The 21901-nt window shown below is 37.1% G+C and overlaps 1 protein-coding gene across 1 annotated transcript in view; it reads right to left on the bottom strand.

The window, feature by feature from the left end:
* PLOD2 (procollagen-lysine,2-oxoglutarate 5-dioxygenase 2) overlaps nucleotides 1-14641 on the bottom strand; it is a 111187-nt gene extending 96546 nt beyond the window's left edge. Inside the window, exon 1 of the mRNA XM_044667613.1 lies at nucleotides 14496-14641. Within this exon, the coding sequence (XP_044523548.1) occupies nucleotides 14496-14604 (109 nt within the window). The 5' untranslated portion in view covers nucleotides 14605-14641. The remainder of the gene's footprint in view (nucleotides 1-14495) is intronic.
* Between the last annotated feature and the right edge of the window lie 7260 nt (nucleotides 14642-21901).

Genomic DNA, 21901 nt, shown 5'->3' on the forward strand with positions numbered 1-21901 from the left:
AAGGAAGGAAGGAAGGAAGGAAGGAAGGAAGGAAGGTACAACAAAGGAAAGAAAAGAATCTAGACTTAATATTTCAAGAAATATTTTAACTCCCCAGGACTTTTAGAAATAAAGTGGAAAATTGGGATAGAAGAAATTCAATAAATACCTCCTGAAACACCAAAAAGAATGTCCTCATAAATATTCTAACCAAAACAGAGTTTGTAAAACAAAGAAAAAAATACTAAAATAGTCCAGAAAGAAATAATTCAAAAGGCAACATAGCCAGGATTACATATGATTTAGAAGCTACCATTAAAAAAAAAAGCATGCTTGAAGTATCATATTCCAGAAAACAAAGGAAATAGAATTATGGCCAAGAATAGTTTACCTAGAAAAACTGAGAATAATCAAATAGGGGGAAAATTGAATTTTTAATGAAATAGAGAACTTTCAAAAATTTCTGATGAAAAGACCAGAGATCATAAAAACTTGGAAATTCAAACAGAGGAGTTAAGAGAAATAGGAAACATGAACAAACAATAAAGAATAAATGAGGATAAATGCAATTCAAATATGGTGAGATGATACATGTGTCCCCTCTAAACTCTATCACCATTAGGGGTCAGACAGGAATTCTAATTGGACAGATGGCCTGAATGATTCTGTTACATCTTGATGATCTTAAAAGAATGGGGAAATAAAAAGAAAGAGAAAAATACATTAGGGAGGGAAGGAAAGAAAGAGAAAATTTAAGGAAAATTAATTTATGTAATAAGGCATGTACAAGCAGATGTGTTTATGAAAAGGGGAAGGAGCAGCTGATAAATGAACACTGCTTTTAATGGAACTCTAAGGAATGCACCCTCATATTCACACAGAGTTGGAAAGAGAAATATTCCGCTCAACAAGGAAAGAGAAAAGGGTTTAAGGAAGACAGGGAAACTAGATGGAAGATAAATTAAGGGAGGTCTTAGGCCTAAACAAAAATTCTCTCCAAGAACATACAAAAAAATACTATCATTTTAAAATATTTTCTTTCCCTAGGAAGTACTCTGGCTTTTTTTTCCATGTGTAGAACTCCAGTGTCTTCATATGTAAGTGTAGTCCAATCCCACTGAACAGTTGAAGGCCATGGAAGAAGTATTTATTTCTCCCTGAGTAAGCAAAACTACTTACCCAGGGCTCTATCACTGCTTCACAGAAAGTGGGGAAGGGATTGGGAATGACTATAAACAAAATCTATTTAAACCAAATGCTTGTAACATAAAATTCACATTCCGTTGGCTGATTTTCAATCATATAAATCTATACTGGTGTCAGTGTGTCCTAGCCAATTGGGTCACCCTAATCTGGAAGAGGAGTCAACAGCTGATCCTGAAAAAAAATATAGAAAAAAATAAGGATAAACTGATTGCAAAGCTGGGCCTGTATTGTCTGTATTCAGCTGCTCCATCAGCCTTGCAAAGTCAAAATCCTCAGGGAATCAACAGAGTGAGATAAGGGGGAAAAAAGAAGAAGAAAAGAACAGAAAGAAAGGATATACTCTTCCTGCAAGTTTTGAGATATTATTGTTCGTCTGGGTTGGAATGATAGAATTTGATTTCAACAGAGCTTAATGAAATCTGTAGTCTGTTTGGTTTAATGAACTCCAGCTTTTTTCTCTAGCCAAGAATGATTCCTTCTTGAAAATCTCAATAGCAATGTGTACCTCTTATGGAATTCATATATTATTTTGTATTATAAGTGCTGGTATATTTGTATTATTTCCTCTATTAGACTAGAGGCAGAAGGACATTGTGGCTTGAGAACTAGACATGGAGAAAGCTTCAGAGTTTAAAACTTTGCAAATCTCTGAACCTCAGTTAACTGAGCCTCCTGCCTACAGTCATATCATGGAGGCAGACACTTCATTGTAAATTTCCGCAAGAAGAAATAACTTTATACACAAGCTACCACAGGAATTTTTGTTTGAACAACCAGATTAAATACACGTAGAGACATTATATGAAGTGGCATAACATTCTCTAACTTCTTTTAAATATTATTCATTATTTAACTAATAAGACAGGACAGGACACGTCATTCCCTAAATCTGGGTTTGAAGAAGACTTGGGGAGCCAATCTACCCTAGCCCTTCCCTCTTACTTGGGTTGGACACTTTTAACTATCTCTGACCTCTATAAATACTAGGAAGCTGGGAAAAACCTCAATAACTTCAACTCTCAAGGGTGATTTTAACCCATCAGCTAAGAATTAGTTGAGAATTCAGATGTTTTTTCTTATATAAACACTGAGCTCTGAGGAAATAAAGAAAATGCAAAAATTCTATTCTTGGAGAAAAATGGCAAAGTAACTTCAGCCATAAATTATGAGGCTTACCTGATTGAACCCTAGGGGAAAATATTTACAAAGATAAATTTTCTATTATTAAATTACTTGCATTACCCAAAATCTGAGGCATTGCTGCTCAATGTTGTGTTCTACTTCACATTTTGTTTTGCTTTGTTTTTAGGATTTTCATTGTATACATCTCTTCAATGGTGCCAGAACCTTATTGTGAGCTCCTTGAGTATAGAGAACATTTCTTCTGTATCTCTGCATCCCCAGGGTCTAGCACAGTGTGAATAATAGAACAACATAGGGAAATAATTAATAGCATCTACTGATCTCCAAATCCCCTACATCCCCTCTGCTCCCTACCTCACTTCTCTAAAAGTTATGTCTTTCTATAACTAGTCAATAACTGACTTCAGTCTCAGCACTCTATTCACTGTTTACATGTAGTCTTTCCCAGATTACTCTGAACTCCTTGAAAGTAGAAACTGTCTTTTCCCTGCCTTTGTGTCTTTAGTGCTTCTCACAGTGCCCAGCACAGAGTAAAGTACTTAATGTTTATTGACTGACACAACAAACTGTCCATAACAATAAATCTGTCAGTATCCAATGGTATAAACTCTTGTCAGTCCCACCCAGACAGTTTGGTCTGCATATACACAAAGATGGTCAGTTTTCCAAAAGAATTCCAGCTGACCTCATTGGCGGGACAGCTGTTGGTTGGGTGATTATAGTTCAAGTTTCCTTGGGTTGATACATAAGCACAACCAGTAATTTTCCTTCAAGACTGCTTGAAAACATCCTAACCTCTTCCCCAAACTTATCCTCTGCTTTCTCCCACAAACTCTACTGCTTTCATAAGGGCCTCCTATTTCTAATTTAAAACATCCTCCAAACTGTTCATCAAACATTTTCGTAGGTTTTGGACTTATTTAAAAAAATATGGCTAGATTAAATACATCTAAAATTTTACACTTAATCTACTAGAAATGAAAAGAATTGACATTATCAACTGAATACTCTCCATATTCCATAATTTTTACAGGAAGTTTTTTTTAAAGACTCCTTTTACCTCAATGAATTCATTATTGTCAAACTGAAAATCTCATATCCACCCAACCACTAGTGAACATAGTGAAACCAACTTAACTGTAAATAGAATTTTGATTAACATCTATTGAAAAAAACAACTGTATCCATTTACCATATTATTAGGAATTTCAAGGGTTTATGGGAAGGTGGAATTGGGGAGAGAAGAGAGAATCATTTACAATCACTGCTGCTTTATTTGCAGAATGAGAAAGTCTTTTCTCATATTTGGAGAAGATAAAGACATAAATCAGTTTTAATACTAATTATTGTATATCAATTAGGAAAATAGCCAGAATACAACAAGGAGAAAGAACAAGACTTTCAATCATACAATCAGAAAAATCTGGCTTCAAATCCTTCCTCTGACATCCTGAGTGTATGACCATAAGTCAAAGAGCAATAATATAATCGTTTTCAGTCTGTCAATCCAAGTGATAACATATTTTATGCTTATTTTTGAGGTTTGATTGTGTCTGTTGCCAAATCCCTGCAATTGGCTAAGTTTTGATGTTAGCCACATATTTTTAGATTCCCAACTCAGCTGCTTTGCTGGGCCCAAACTAATAGTTTATTTAGTGAAGAAGTAAATATTATTATGTCAGTGGATATACTTACAGAGAACCTTTGGGTTCATAAGGGACTTTATTGGTTATGCCCTATAAGATAAGCAGTAAAAATATTATATCTCTATTTTCCAGATAAGGAAACAAAGGTTACCTGGGGTTACAATGCTACTGCACATGACAGCTAGGATTATAATCCATACTCTCTAAATACAAGTCTCTCTTTCTCATCAAGCTTAAAAATTATATCCTAACATTCCTTAATGAGAACTAACCAGCACAAATATACATATAAAACAAACATTTTCTTAGGCATGTTCCATATATGTGTACATTCTTTTCCATGTTATCTGCCCTCTTTAAAATGATTTATAGAAAATATATTTTAAAATAAGCCTTCTCCCTCCTTTTCCCAATCCACACTACATAAATGTCATTGCTCTGCACAGAGAATTGCTACTGTCTGGATAACACAAGCTGCCCTCTGCAAAATCTTGATGGCATTTCATTAGTTTGGCAACTGACAGCACAAAAGCCTTTAACAACTTCCACCATGTGCAGTAGGTATGACTCTGACTCTCATATCTGTCAAAGTAAGTTACCTACAAAATAGGGAGAGTGGAGAAAAACTAGGCAAAAAGTTGTTAATAAAGACAGCACCAAGTCAAAGAACACCCCCAATCTCCTTTTTATACTCTACTCCTGGGGCAGCTGGGTAGCTCCGTGGATTGAGAGTCAGACCTAGAGATGGGAGGTCCTAGGTTCAAATCTGGCCTCAGACACTTCCCAGCTGTGTGACCCTGAGCAAGTCACTTGGCCCCCATTGCCTACCCTTACCACTCTTCCACATAGGAGCCAATACACAGAAGTTAAGGGTTTAAAAAAAAGTTTAAAAAATATATATATACATATACATATATATATATACTCTACTCCCCAATGGACCTCATTTGCTTTCTGTTAGACTTTACAAAGTTGATTTTATAAGCTCCTTTTTTATTCATATTAAATAATTAACACATTCAATAACCTGACATATTTGTAAACAAATGCAACATTACCATCAAAGACCTATTTCCAAAGAAAGTCTCTCTTTTTTAACATAGTACCTAGTGTTACTAGAATTATCACTAGATTATCTATAGAATAATTATCATTAGAAACTTTATTTGGTAAAGTATCCAGGACATCTATAAAGCTATTGATCATGATCCGTGATCATGATCCTAATTAGAAAAGATTCAAGCAAATGAATTAAATTCTAAGGCAGGATGTAAAGTGCTTAATTGTAATAGATCTTTTAACTGTCTTCAAATTTTAATAGCATATAATAATCATTAGCACATAATTATATAACATGTAACAATTCATATAACAATCAGAAGACCAGCTTTTCCCAACATACCAAAATATTTAGCTTTATTGGAAGGGAGGGAGGAATAGGTATTAATTGTCTGAATTTTACTGCATTCCTTTCTGACTAGTCATTCATAACACCTAAGTCATGGGCTAGTTAGAAACAAATGAGTGTTTGAGTCAACAAAATTTAACTCCTATAAAAGAAATCAGATTTCTCATAAAATGTTTCCCTGCTTCTTGGTCCTCTGCCTTCAGCTTCAGGTTCAACACACACAAACACACAAGTAGTCCAGTGATCTGATCATTTGATTGAGGAATTCTCAACTCTCTCAATCCCTACAAGTCAGTCCATTTTCTACATCTTAGTCTTAAGAGAATTGCCACTCTTGAGCACTGAGAATCTAAGTGGTTTACAGCCAGTATGTGTCCAGGAGATACTTGAAGCCAAATGTTCATTTCTGATAGTACCTCAAATCCTACCTGGAAGACTGCCTTTGGTAATCCAACTCAAATATATCTCTCTTCCTTCTCTGATGTCCTAATGGATTCACTCAAGTTGCTTATAGTTTTATTTATCTATGAAGGACAATTCTAACTCTTCATCAAGTTATGAAGGAAGCATTTCCCTGAAGCTATTAGGAAAGTACAAGTTTGGAATATATGTATGCATAAATGAATGCGTGTATGTATTCATAATATTTATACTTTGTTTTGGAATAGTGTGTATTTATTTCCTGTGACTCTCCAGACTTTGCTACTTAACCTCAGCTGCCTGGTTTGCCCAAAAATTCCCTTAGCCCCTGTACCCTTGTGACCTTCTCACCCTGATCATCCTTCATATTCCATTTCCCTTCTCCCATTACTGAACTCTTCCCAGAAACATCATTTTGAGGAAGTACCTATGCCATCCATTCTTCATTTCTCTCCTAGTTCTGCATGTGATTTCCTGGTCTTTATCACCTTGCCCCACCAGAATGCCAAAGGAGTACATCCATTAGACAAAAAATGTTTAATAACTCCTTGTCTAAAGGCATAGAGTTTTTACCAAAGGATATAGACTTTTCAGTTTTGTTTTGATTTTAGTAGAAAATTAGTTTTCTGAATGTAAGCTCCTTGAGAGCAAGGTTGGTCTTTCTTTTTTTTTATTTGCACAAACACACACAACAATGCCTGACACATGGTAAATAAAATTAATGTTTAATGCTTACTGACTTAATCAAAGACTGCAAATTAAATCATTTTCTAGTAAGGGCCATTCCATCACTAATCACTTTCACAATGGCTACCATCTAGCTCCGGAGGGACACAGGGAGAAGGAGGTATCTAAGTCAATATGTTTTTACAGGTGAGGAAACAAACACCAAGAGCAGTGAAGTGATTTGTCCAAGGTCACTGTTAAGGGCCAGAAAGTCTTGTATTCTATTAGTTGATATCAGGTTGATATCAGAAATGAGGCACAGTTAACAAAAGGAGGCTTATTTAGTCATAAAAAAGAAATAATATTCAAAAAGGCTAGTCCAGTGCTTAGCTGGAATAGGCACTGCCCCCTCTTCTCCTTTAATCTCTTACATGGAAACTCATCTGGTCAGCATGGCAAGACCTAAAGTCCAAGTGAATGGGACATTTAATGCTCTTAGGTGACCGGGAACCCATATCAGTGTGACAAGAGTCTCCCAGGTAAGGACAGTTTTATTATATGTCTTAGGGGAAAAACCTATCTTGATTTATGGGGGAGTGTAGCCTGGTAAATAAACAGTAAACTTATCAGTCACACAGATTAGACTCCAGGCCATATACCAGTATTGTTCCACTCTATTATTCCATCTTGATGTTTTGATTCCGGGGGAAAATACAAGAATGATTAAGATGTGGTCCCTATCTTATTGAAGCTCACAGTTTAACTGGGGGAAAATATAATTAACATGTCATTTTCTTTCTAAATTAAAACAAAAATGAAATTTCCTTATCCCTAGTAAAGACTCTGATTGTACAACTCTAAGCAATAGGTTATTAATTTTTTTTTTCTCACAGACAACTCCTTCGGTTTTCTGGTGTAGCCTATGAACCCCTTCTCAAAATAATGTTTCTAAATGTATAAGATAAACTACATAAGATTACAAAGGAAATAAATTTTTATTTTTAAAAAGAATTTTCTAAATTTTTAAAAGTAAGTTTAAGATTCCAGGTTATGAATCCCTGATGTAAAGTAATGTTGTAGCCAAAAAGCTGAGACCCATAACTAACAGCTTGACAGCATCATACCCTGTTAAGCAGGGGGGTTTTGATAGCGTCATGCTCTGCTCAGCAGGGCAGTTATCTGGAGCTCACAGTCCCAGGGACACCACTCCTCCCTAGACAGGACAGCCTTGAAGATTAAGAATCATATCCTGTGGCACCTGGAAACATCCCTACTCCCACTGTCTAGCTATTAGCTAACCCTAAGACACAGGCACCTATACCCTAGCCCTTGAAACATATATATTCCCTCCTTTGAATGCACCACTTGGGATTCTCTTGCTGAGTTCCCCCAGCACGCACTGGCAATAAAGCTTTCTCCTGCTTTGATTGCATTGTCTCGTGTGTTCCTCTGGTGGCCACCCATTTGAACCCTAACAGTACAAAGGACAGATTGTTTCTGATGTTTCTCTCTATTTTGTGAATCTAACACATAGTAAGTCACTTAATTAATGTATGATGATGGTGACTCTCCATGATCCTATTGTTGAATCATCTTAGTTTGGAAGAATTTAGCAATCATTTAACATTACAGTAGTACAACAGGAACCAAAGAAGAATGAAGAAACCTGAAATTTGTGCTTTGCTCTGTAACTTGAAAAACATTCTAAGAATGAGCCCTTCTACCACCATTTTCTTCTACCCTTCATCCTTATAAAGACTTCCAAATTTTTTCCCTTCAGGTTTCTTATTCTTATATAAGTGATCTATAGACAAAGTATCCCTTTAGAACTGAAACTGCTAGCAATTTTTTTCTGGACTACATTACTCTCCTGAAAACTCTTTTTTATTTTTCTTTATTAAATATACAATAAATATATAATTACATGAGTGTGTGTATATATACATATATATGTACACATATATATAACTATCTGTGCACACACACATATACTCACACACACAAATACAAAGTATTTCAGGTAAAAGGCTATATGTACCTTAGCTTAAATTGCATTCATAAATTAAGAGGAAAAACCATCAATCACTCTTTACCCAGAATTATTCTAATAATCTGCTGAAATGTCACTAACTGAAAAACTATATTTTATTGTAATAACAATGATGGCTAACATTCAAATAAAGCTTTAACCTATGAAAATCATTTTACATACATACTATGAAAATCATTTTACATATCTAAACTTCGTAACGATTATGATGACTCATATTCTAGTTATCACTGCCATTTTATTGATAAGGAAATGAAGAGTCATAATGGTTAAATGATTTGTTCATGACCCTCTCATACATCTCCCTCCCAAAAAAGGCAGGTAAAGATGATATAGGTTGTACATATTTTTATCATATAATATATATCTCCCTGTTTTTCATGTTGTGGAATAAGACACATATCACTTATACTGGAGAAAATTCATGGAGGAAATAAAAAATGGTATTTCTCAATCTGCATTCAGATTCCATCTGTTCCTTCTATGGTAGTAGATATCCTTTTTCATCAAGAGTCCTTTGGAGTTCTCCTACTTCCTTGCCTTGTTGACAATAGTTGTCATTCACAGTTGATCATCAAATATTATTGTTCTTACTGGATCTCGTTCTGCTCAATTCACTTTGAATCATTTCAGAGAAGTCTTTCCAGGTTTTTTGTTGGGGGTTTTTGTGTGTGTGTGTATGATATTCTTGTTTGTCATTTCTTATGGGACAATAGTATTCTATTATAATAATCATATGCCACGGCTTTTTCAATCTTTCCTCAACTGATGCTAAAAAGGGCAATGAAATGTCTAAAACATTAAAGCTACAAAAGGGATGCATATCATACAAGTACAAATAGATCATTTGAATTACAAACAGCATTAATTCAATAACCATCCTTCCACCATACAAAGTCATGTGGATACATAAGTAGCATCATTACACAACACAATAATGTGGATACATCAGTAGCACCAACACAAAGGTCAGTGTTGCAGGATAGCATGTATAAAGGCAGAAGAAGAACTAATACTGGTTAAGATGGAAAAACAATTAACGTGTTCATTAAGTAGAATGCTGTTTACAGTTTTCTGGCTAAGGATGGGTAACTCTTAGATTAAGCAAGACTCTGGGCTTTAATCACTTTTCTTATAAACCCAGATAGTACTGATTGAAGTTCTTTCCCTACAATAAATTCAGGATTATGAGATTTAAATAATGTGTGAAATTCAGGAACATTTTTACTAAAAGACATTTCTGACTCCTAAATACCCAAAAGAACTCAATTGACACTAATTATGAGGGTGATAATAAAGGCCTTAACTGAAAAAATACACTAATTGGTCTTTCTTGCTGTGGAGACCAGTGGCCCAATTAACCCAATTATATTAGACATAAACACTTTGAGCCTTTTTTTACAAACTTTTAATCATGAAAAGAATAGGGACACATGAGTAAACAGCAAATTTGCATCAAATTCCCTTTTCAGGAGAGGAAACAGAGATACTATGTTTGAATGCAGAAAGTCATCAGAAGCACTGGAAAAGCCCAAAATGAAAAACAGGCCTTCTGATTGCCCAGAGCCAGAATGCTACTGTCTAGATCACTACTACTCAATTTTTCTCCCAAAACAGCAACAGACATGGAAGTTTAAGAATAACAGCTCAAGAGTTATTTTTCTAAACTCCAATTTTCTTCCATTAACTGAATTTTGCCTAAGTTTAACTTGGTGCCATTTGTTCTATGATTTGCCCCTTTTGTTCTTCATTCTCATATCCCCACTAAAATGATTGAGATATCCAGAATCAGGGGCTCTAAGAAGGGTCTAATTGAGGAGTTTAATTTCAGAAAGGAATTACTGTACCAATTGCAATTCATTAAAGACTGTCTCTATTCCCGTGTTTCAGGCTGACAGAATAGATTGGTATGTCATATTGCCCTCCATCAAGAAAAAAGTCTGAGGACAAAGTTTGGTGACGTGGCCATAGCCTGGGCCAGCAAACTAGGGCTAGGAGTTCCTCCCATTTGGCTGCATGACAAATTCATTCAGCCCATTCAGTGGGTGGGCACTAAAACATGAAATACTCTCCAAATCTCCTTGCATCTCATTGGTACCCCTCAAATCTTAATTGCCAGTTTTCATTAGTGGGTTTGGGCAAGCCTTCCCTTTCTTCCTTCTCAAAGAACTTAGGTTCAATGATCTTTAAGATAACTTTAGCTTTAAATGCCTATGGTTCTATGACTCTAAGTATACCACATCATATATCAAAGTTGATTTGACAGAAATGTCTGAAACTTCTTTCCATTTCTGCTCTAATCATTCTAAATATCAAAAGATCCTTCATGACAAAGTCAAGATGATTGTCAGTGAATATACATGGTGACCCAGAATACAGGAGATAAGATAATGCTTTAATAAATGCTTTGTTTGAATAAAGCAAATAAATGTCCTTTCCTTCTCTCTTCAAGAAAAATCCGGAGAACAAGAAAGATGGAAGCAGAAACTGACCCACTGGAAGACTACCTAGAAAAACACTAAACAAAATGGCGCCAGAAATTCATTCTTTATGTAACACATTTATTAAAAAAATTCCGGAATAAAATATTACCATTGGTTATTTACAGTATTCATAATAACCAACATTTACCTAATATTTTAAATTTTATAAAGCACCTCACAAACATTATTTTATTTGATTCTCAAAGACAATCCTATAAAGAGAATCATTTGTTATCAAAGACATTCTATTAGTGAGTAAAGTGAGGTGGAGAAAAATTTGGTGATTTCAAGGGCAACACAATGAGTAAAAGTCTGACATAAGCCTGGAACCCATCTTAATTCCTTCAAATCCAGCACTGACTCCAGATAGACAACTAAAATTGTTTAGATTTTTTCCATAAAGAAAATACAATAGAACAGAGTTGGACAGAACAGGAAAAATACAAAATCTTTCATAAAAATCACAAAACTTCCTGTAAATATAACACAAAACTACTCAAACCATCAGTCAGGAGCTCAAGGCATTGAAATAAGGAGGTAGAGGACTCCTCTATAATGGACTTTATATAAAACAATACATTAATAGAATGGGGGTGGTGGAATGGATAGCACATGTTTTAAAAAAACTATTTCTCTTATCTTTCCCATGAAAGATAGAACATTACAATTAGAAGTAACATCTAACTCAACTCCTTTATTTTACAGATAAAAGATAATTAAAGTAAGTTTGAGAGTGGCTTGAGCGATCCAAAAAGGAAAAAGAGGAAATCATTATACCTATTTGGGGCCTATTCTATATTCAAGACTTAGGATTAATCCCATTGTGAGTCAAGAAAGAAGTACAATTGCTATATCTATATAACTTCTTAGCTCTCATCTAATAATGCACACTAAAATGTCCCAGGAGGTTCTTGTACCTATTGTATCAGTGTAAATTTTTTGTTATACTTCATTTAGTTAGTACTAATATAATACAGGGGTTCAGATGAAACATTTACTTTTAGCACTACCTACTGCTACAAACTGTGATTCATAGAATTATTTTTTTCTTAAATGTCGAACCATCATTTAATTTTCTCAATAAACTCAATAAAAGGAGTTTTTTATCGTGTTCAAAATACCTTCATTATTTTTGGAAAACCCTCATATCTGAAATTCCCTTGCTCTGAGTTTCTAACATAATGCAAATTAATTAGCTATCATAGTGGTATTAAAATATTTGGGTGTTTCTATGAAGTATGTTAACAATTTTGCTGCCAATCTGGAATTAGGAAAATCTGAATTGAAATCTGATCTCCTATGACTATTCTAAAGTTATTTACCGCCTTTTTACCTTAGTTTCATCATTTGTAAAATGGGAATAATACTAGCACCTATCTCCCAAGGTTGTCTTGAGGACTAAATGAAAAAGCAATTGTAAAGGGTATGCTTAGTACCTAGAACCTAGAAGTTGCAATAATTATTATGTAGGAGTTAACTGAGGGTAGGGGAAAAGGAAAGTAGAGGACAAGATTAGGGGAAAAGAGATTAATTCTGGCCATACCCATAAACTCATGAACAACAAATTGATGTATTACAAAAAACCCAGAATTGTAATATATATGAATATATGTATTTATATGTATAAAATATATACACATATACTATAGAATCATAGGACATTATATTTAGAATCAATATCTAACCCAAATTTATTTACATATATACATATACATGTGTACATACACAAAAGGTAAAGAGACAATAAAAAGTGATAAAATACATGCAATAAGTTTATTGTGTACAGTTTGAATGTGTTATAAATTTGTGATTCTGTAAAGTAGTTCACTCTCAAACTAGTTTTGATATAATGTATCTGAATGGCTGAAGGTCAATCTTTCAGGTTTAACACTGATATACTTTCACATGAAAACTTAAGAATTACAGGAGCCATGAGAAGCTAAGGAACCTAATTAGAAATTGCCACATACAAGTGCCAAGTGGGAAAAGAGGGAGGGGGGTTTCTGAGCCCAAAAAGCTCTCAGTGGAAAGCTAGACTCCCTCAGGGCTAACAAAGATCTTACTGTGGATCAGGAATGCAGAAAGTCGAACAGTTTAGTTCATTCATGTCTTCAACATCCTTTGCAAATGAACAAAAAGTGATCGCAACCTGAATTAGCCCCAATACTACCTAGCACCTACTAAATCCAACCCTGAAATTGTAATTTCCTTCCTCCTGTTTAAAGATGGCTTCAGCAGACAAGGGCCCTTATTAACTTCCATAAAAGAGTGGTCCAAAAATTATTACCAGATTTTTAAAAAATCAGTGTAGCTGAGGAGTATTTTAAAACGAGATCTAATTTCAGAAATGGATAACAGTTCAAAGTTGGAGTCTGGAGGCACTGCAGAAAAGGCAGGGAATTCCGCCGTTTTCACATTGCCAACAAATGGCACAGGGACATGTTTTGACAAACATGTGTTGGGCGCTTCCCTTTAAACTGGATGAATGCAAAAAGTTTTGTTTTACATGCACTGGACTGGATCCCTCGCTTGTAGTCCAGCTCCTGTGAACAAGGATAGCAGTAGGCAGAGGGAGGAGAAAGGGGGAGACAGAAAGAGAAAGAAACAGGGAGAAGGGGAAGGAAAAAGTTGGGGGGGGAAGAGAAGAGAAGAGAAGAGAAGAGAAGAGAAGAGAAGAGAAGAGAAGAGAAGAGAAGAGAAGAGAAGAGAAGAGAAGAGAAGAGAAGAGAAGAGAAGAGAAGAGAAGAGAAGAGAAGAGAAGAGAAGAGAAGAGAAGAGAAGAAGCAAGCTACTATTTAAGGCTTGGAGGAAGAAATAAAATAAAGGTCGAAGGGAGGAAGGGGGTGGAGAGAAAGTCTCTATTCCAGCCAACTCGGTCCCCAAGGAGAGAAACCGCGGAGGCTAGGTGGTGGGAAGCAAGGCAGTCTTACAGAAAACAAGCACTGTGGAGAGGGTTGTTCTTGGCAAGAGGTAAGTGTTACGGGCTGCTTCCTGGGGCGCGGGTAGGAATGTGTCACCATCAATCAGCCCATTGATCTCCAAGTTTAAGTCCTCCAGGCTGGGCCAGATGTATACAATAAGGATAAAAGGGGGTTTGCTGCACGAAAATTGAGAAACAAAAAAGAAAGCAGACGAAGCAGACAGAGGAGGAATGGACCAAGAGGCATGTGCGTCCTGGGGACAGTGAGACTGGTGAAAAGCCTCCCAGCTGTAGTTCATAGGAAGAAATCTTCAAGGCAAAGCTGGTAATCGTTTAGGCATTTAACTTTCAGCTACAAGATGTGCAGCTGACCAGGCTTCCCAAAAGCAAACAGAGACCCAAGGAGGGGGACGCATACATCTCCTGGACAGTGAAACCAAACCACGGGGCGCCAGAAGAGTGATCCCTTTTAAGCAGCCCCGCAGCAGCAGCCCAGTTAGACCCTGAGGCTGAGGCGGTAAGGGAGGTGTATGCATGAGCACCCCCTCTCCCCGGGAAGGTAGGGAGCGCTCACCTGTGGGGATGATGGACGGCTTCTGGGCTTCCGCAGCCGCGCAGGACTTCACAAAGTGTAAGGAGAGCGCCAAAAGGAGGATGGGGGGCTTCAGCTTGTCTCTCGCCATCTTCGCCCCTCAAGAGAGAGATCCAGCTTGGGTCTACAAGGAGCAGCCGGAGCAGCCCGGGAGCTCTCCTACGCCCCCCAACTCCCCTCCTCTGGCGTACTTCTCGCGAGACAATGTCCCCCACCCCACCCCCAGGTCCTCAGGTCCCGGGTCTGACAGCTGCGGGAGTCCAGCTGTTCAGCCTCTGGGTGGGGCACTATAAGCAGGCTGCAAGCGTTGACCTCCCCTACTAGGACCAGGAGCCGAGAGAGGAGGGAAGCAGAGTGGGAAGGGGGAGTGAAAGATAGGGTCGGGGTGCGAGAATTTAGAGGCAAATGGCTCAGGCCTGTCTGCAGAAGGTAGAAATACCTCTCCCAAACTTCCCCGGAGTTACGGGCAAAAGGGTAACTTCGAACCTCCCTATACGCAGTAGGAGAGTGACTTATAACTTTCCCAGGCGGGGATGGGAGGGGTCAGAGCCTGGCTTACCCATCCTCTCTTTTTCCCCTCCCTCTTCCAGTCCGGTTCCACCTCCTCCCTCCCCGCTTTTGGCTGCGGACTGACACTGAAGAGTCTGTGTAAGTTTCTCCGGGTGCTAGCCTGGGCGGGCTGGCGGTTGGGGGGTGGGTGGGTGTGGGGCATCTGTCTGTCTCCTTCCCATTCACTTTCCATTCCCCCTGTCTGGGTCGTGTTTGCTCAATGCGGACACTATTTAAAGAGCTGGCTGCAGCTACGTGTAGCAGCGCACGCAGATCTGCCTGGACCCAGGGAAGCAATTCTGAATACTTGGGGAGGGGAGTGAAAATGGGAGGAGGGAAAGGGCTAGTAGAGACTGGCTACTCTTTTGCTCTGGTGAGTGAGATCTAAGATCAGCTTTAGCAGATAAGAATTTACCATTTTCTGGCTTTCAGCAGACCCACCATACTGGACTAGAATTCAGAACAGCTGAAAGGGTCATTTAACCCCACTCTCTCCCTTTACAAATAATGAAATGAAGGCAAAAATCAGGATTTGAACTCAGAATCTCTAACTCCTAATCTGAGACTTTTTGCAAACTACCCAAGAAGTTTCCATTCTAGTCCCCCAGACAAGTCCCATGCTTGACAAAGAGTCTCATCAATCCAGGGAGCAAATTTCATCACTCCTTAAAAGAAAGTGTTTGACTTTAAATCAGTATAAAATAAAAGTTTTATTGTCTCATGATCATTTCTTTTTCCCCGACTCCTGGCCCCCAATAAGGAGACTTATAAATTCATAAAAATTTGAACACTGTACAATTTCTAAACTTTTTTGAGTTCTTTGTGGAAATTTTCTCTTAAAGGGAAAGGTTCCTTGGAGATGCCCTGCCTTTCCCAGGTGCTTCCTGTTATTATCCATGTTTAAATAAAGTTGAAATTGTATGTCACTTAACATATTCTAGCCTACTTTCTCTTCTAGTCCAAAATACATTTTTTAGGGATTGGCATGTGCCAATAGACTGATATGTAAAGATAAAACCTGGCAGTTTTCCAAGAGAAGAACAAATTACAGATACAGTATACAAAATTAGTGTTAGTGCTTAGAAAAAGATAACCCAATTATTTTCACCAATATGGCCTAATATAAAATTACCAGATTGAAATGATTAATAACAGAAGAAACTGTCCAGAGAGAGACAAACAACAGCAAAAACATAAGAAAATATGTATAAGAATCCCTTTATTTTAAGACTGATATCATTGTTAACTGTGTGAATGTCTCTGCCTGGTCCAGGAATCTTAAAAGAGATAAGGAAAATCTGGAGGATTCAGAGAAGTACAAAAGAGAAAGGAACTTGGCATCTATGGAATGAATAACAACAACAAAAAACTATGAAGAAAAAAGAAAGAATTCATAGTCCTTTAGTCTGAAGATGGAAAAAAACTGAAAAATAGATGGCTTCAAAACATGTTTCAAGTAGATAGTCAGCAGAGTTTTCCTAACCTGCTCATGGATATAGCTCTTGCTGATTTTTCATGCCCTTTGACCTCTGGATTTATTTTTCTCTACTTCATCTTGCCTTATTGTCCTCCCTGAACTTCAAAAACATCAAGGTAGTTTAATGCAAGGACACTGAACTTCAAATCAGAACACCTGGCTTGAGTTCAAGTCCTCTGTTTATTTTACTTTCATTTTGGCCTTAGCCAAATCATTCCTTCATCTGAAAAAAAATAGGTATTTAAATTTTTCCAATGCTTTTTTTATAGGTTGTTTGAGAAGAATAATTCCTCAAAATGCTCTATAAATGCAAGCTAATGTAATTAGCCCTCCTCTACCTAAATCTACAGGATCTGCTATACTGGTTGGTGTAATATTCAAGTTCTGGGTTTGGAGTCATAGGATTTGGAGTTTTAATCCAATCTTGGCTCTGCTTTTTATGGTAAATTTGATTTAGAGCAGGACACTTTAATTCTCTGGGCCCCCAGTTCCTTCACCTATAAAATGAGGTAATGGATGTAGGTATCTTTTAGGTCCCACCTAAATCAGATAGGCTTAGCTAGGAGTCTATTAAAAGATTTTGTTTTTGTAGGGTTTTTTAGATTAAGCAAAATATTTTGGGAAATGTATTTGAGTTTGTTTGGTTTGCTTTGTAATCCTATGTATTTTTTTTTTCATTTAAATACATCATTCTGAGAAACTGTCCCATAAATTTCACCAGGTTACCAAAGGGGTCCATGACACAGAAAAAGCTTATAAAGCACCTTCGTATAAATCCTATTCTCCCATAACCTTTCCTGGAAGTTAGATTTCTGGTCCCAACTCTCCTGGCCAGCCTTGTCCCCGTGAAAGTATAACATTCACAGATGGTTGTTTTATTGTTTCTAAATCCCAATTCCATGGAGAATTCCAAGTGATCATTTTTTTTCTTCTGTTCATTACCATGTTAAAAAACCACAAAATCAAGAATGTCCTAGTCATTTGCTTCTTCAAAGTTTTCTAAAGAGCTATTCTCCTTTCTCAAAAAGGCTACACTCCACTTCCCATTTAAAAATAAAATCTTCCCTTGTGGCGTTTATGTCTCTGACTGCCTACTGGACATTCTATCCTCTTAACATTTTTTTTTTGCATATATCCCTTTCTCTCCTCTGACATCTCTTCCAAGATGGGTTTTGGCTCTCATCACCCTCATTCAGCTTAGAGTATTACAGTAGCCTGAAGCTTTATTTCCCTGCTTCAGGTTTTCCCCATCCTTAGCCATCCTCCATTCAGCTTTCAAGTTGACCCTTCCAAAATGAAAGTCAGACAATGTCACAATCTGCCCCCCCCCAAGGTTGTTGTCATTTTGTCCTTTAAGTTGGGTCCTTGTTGAGGGTTTTCTTAGTAAAGGCTGGAGTGGTTTGCCTTTTCCTTCTTTTTCTCATTTTACAGATGAGGAACTGAGGAAAACAGGGTTAAGTAACTTACCCAGGGTCATACATAGGATAAATGTTTGAGGGCAGATTTTAAATCAGAAAGAGGAGCTTAGTGCTCTATCCACTGTACCTTTAGCACCCCCTCCCCATAGTAGCCTTTTAATAAATGTTTGTTGAATTCATAATGCCTTAAACTTCTGTAGATATTATATCTTTTGATCTTCACAGCTTGTGAGACAGGCAAAATATGTCATCTCCCCATTTTATAGATGAATAAACTTGCCCAGGAATGCATGGCTAATAAAAGGAGGGTTCATGAATGGAATTTAAGCCTTCTAGTTCATGGTGTGGAATGCTTTTCCAACTCCATCTCTTCCTCTTTTTCAAGTATTTGAGGGTTGTGTGGATACTTTAAAATGGAGTGTTTAAGCCAGTTTTCCCATAAGAGATTTCATTCAGTCTAAGTCTTGAAGAAGAGTCAGATCATGACAGAGGAAAAGGGAGCTACATGGAACTCTAAAAATTCAAGGTGCATTTAAAGGAACAGTGAGTAGAGTGGCTTTTTCACTTAGAATTTATTGTTAGATAAGGCTGGGAAGGAAAATTGGGATCAGACTGTGTAGAGGCTTAAAACACCAGGTTAAAGAGTTTGGATTTCATCCTGTTAGCAATGTGCAACCATTAAGGAATCTTGAGCAAGGAAGTGACAGGATCAAAGGAGTACTTCGGGAAGATTTATCTCTCAGTGGTGTGTAGGCAGGATTGAGGTTAGTGCAATAGTTCAGACATGAGGTAATAGGGCCTGATTAGAGTATTTGCAGAAGAGACAGATGGGAAAGACATTTGGAAAGAGGAATCAACTGGAATGAGAGATGGATGGTAGAGGGAAAGAGGAAGCATCAGAAATGAGTTGAAGGAATGAAGCCTAAGTACTAGGAGACTGGTCCTGTCGTTAATAGAAGTAGAGAAAGACAAGGGGAAACCCTGAGGAATAAAAAGGTTAGGCTATGCTAAGATGAATGTGTCTGTAGAATACTGAGATCAAGTGAGTCAACATGCATTTATTGAATACCTGCTATGTGCAGACACTGTGCTAAGCACTAGAAATATAGAGAAAGGCAAAAAAAAAATCCTGCTCTCAAGAAACTCAAAGTCTGATGAGGGCGATGGGAGACAACATGCAAACAACTATGTATAAACAAGATATATATGGAATAAATCGGAGATAGTCTCAGAAAGGGGGTGTTCAGATTAAGGTCTAGGAAAGTGGGACTTGTAGAAAGTAAGACTTCAACTGAGATCTGAAGGGTGCCAGGAAGCAGAGACAAAAGGGAAAGAATTCCAGTCACAGGGGACAGCCAATAAATAGTACTATCATCAAGACATGGCATATCTTGTTTGAAGAACAATTAGGAAACACATGCCATTGAATTAAAGCAGGGGTTGGCAAAGTATGGCTCTTTCTGCAGGAGCCATAAATCAATTTGTTTTCAGGCGCTGTTACAGGAGTGCACTGTGAGCACTGCACGGCTCTCACGAAATTACATTTTAAAAATGTGGCGTTTATGGCTATCATGGCCAAAAAGGTTGCCGACCCCTGAATTAAAGTATAATTGGAGGAAAGAATGGTATAAGAAAAATGGAAAGATAGGAAAAGAGACAGACATAAAGCACTTTAAAAGCCAAAGAGCCCTTCCCAGCTGTGTGACCCTGGGCAAGTCACTTGACCACCATTGCCCACCCTTACCAATCTTCCACCTATGAGACAATACACCGAAGTACAAGGGTTTAAAAAAAAAAAAAGCCAAAGAGGATTTTATATTTGATCCTGGAGGTAGTAAGGAGCCCTGGAGTTTATTATTTTATTTATTTTTTTACTATGTACATAGCAATGAGATTGATAAGAGCAAATAATAATGATAATTACTAATTTGTAGCTGAGAATGTTGTTTGCCTAACATTTCATTTGAGCCTCCATAACCCTTTGAGGTAAGCATTATAGGTTTGATTAACTACATCTTAAAAGTGTATATATAACTGTGATTATACAAATGTCAATCATTATTCTTGCCATACTTTTGATAGCATTTGTCATTCAATATTCTATCTGACCTTTTTATGTAACAAGCTCATAAAGCAATGATAATTACATTGTCTTTGCACATGAGGACTTTGGTTAGATGACCTGTGTGGCCTTTTTTTAGCCAAGATCCAAAATTGTGCTGTAGTCAGCTGAAATCATAGAGGACTTTAATTTTCAGTGTAATCATTTGCATATCTGAAACAAGCAAACATTCAAAATCAGGGATTGATTTACTGTTTTGTTGATTGCCTAGGCTTAATAAGCTAATAGAGAAAATGTTAATAAAGCAGAATAAATATATTTTATTTAATATTTTATTTAATAAATAAAAAGAAAAAATATCTTCTAAGCAGATTAAAAAAAACCTTTACCTTCTATCTTAGAATTAATATCATTTCCAAGGCAGAAAAGCTGTAAGGGATAGGCAACTGGGGTTAAGTGACTTGCCCAGGATCACACAGCTAGGAAGTGTCTGAGGTCACATTTGAATCTAGGATTTCCTGTCTTCAGGCCTGGCTCTCTATCTACTAAGCCACTCCATCCCAAGCAAATTCATAAACATTTGTCAGCACATCCCTGCTTTCAGCCCTTCCTAACCTTTTGTGCTTAGACTATTTTTTAAAATAAAAAAAAACCTTCCATGGTCCTTCATTCTGAATCAAATCTTTATCTTTATAAATTTCTAGATAACTCTTCTCTCTTCTGCTAAGGTGAGATTAAATATGTAGCCTCTGAATTGCCATTTTTATAGATCTGTCTGATGAAGACACTGACCCAGATGATTTCAATTAAATCCCTCCAGTTAAAGTTAGACTGAAGACTGGCCAAACTTCTCTTTAAAAGCACTAGTGATTTTTAGGTGGAACAAGGTTAAAACAAAAAATTATTTGATGCAAAAAAGAAAGGTTTCATAATCATAATAAAAAGGTCTTATTTTCCAGGTAATAAGTGAATGGATCTTCTCCTTAGAATAGTATTTTTTTTCTAATTTCCTTGGTCATATCCCAAAGAAAAGGCAGAAAAATGTTAATTTGTTAAGCAAGTTTAAAGGAAAATTGCCCAATAGCCACTGTACTTTTTGGAAGCAATACTGGCATGTTTAAGGAATAAGAATTGTGCTATGTATCAAAAGATACACATGGAGAAAAAAATGATGCCAAGAGTTAAACTCATATTGAATTGGGTGCCTTACCCCACTCTTTGGAGCATGCTCAACCCCCATTCCTAGAGACCACAGGGAAACTTGAGCCAGCCTGCTTCCAGCTAAGTATGACTCATCACTGGGTTGCATCCCCGATTGGTTGCTGAGCCAAAACTCTGATGGGTAACTGACTCTCAGGTTCCTTTTCTTTTCTGGATCATAGTATGAGGACTATTCTAAGAGTTGGGTTGGGGGTAAGAGGGCAACATGGAATCCTTAGCCCCTACCCAACCCCTTAGAGTGTCCTGAACACATAATCTACCCAGGCAACCCTGTGCCTATCATGAGGAAGCTTCCTTTTTCTTACGTTTCCTTACCCAAATATGTGATTGAGCAGCAAGTCCTGTGAACGTTGTGAGTTTCAGAAGATCTTGAAGACCTGGAAGGCTATTAAGGCAACAGCTTAAATATCCAATGGAGTCATCAAATTGTGTCACTAGCAGATTGGTACCAAGAAAAGAATACGGAAATAGAGGCATGATTATTTGGCACTTGACTAGACCTTGCTAAGTACACATGAAAAGTGAAATGGCGATTTAGAAGAATTGCCAAACTCTATTGAACCTGCTGAAGTTCAATATATAATTTCATTCACCTTCTGTACCCCAACAGAGTGTAACCAGGCTTTGATTTTACTTTCTGAATCCTGTTAAAATTATTCTA

The sequence above is a fragment of the Gracilinanus agilis genome, chromosome 3, assembly GCF_016433145.1.
Source record: "Gracilinanus agilis isolate LMUSP501 chromosome 3, AgileGrace, whole genome shotgun sequence".
NCBI lineage: Eukaryota > Metazoa > Chordata > Mammalia > Didelphimorphia > Didelphidae > Gracilinanus > Gracilinanus agilis.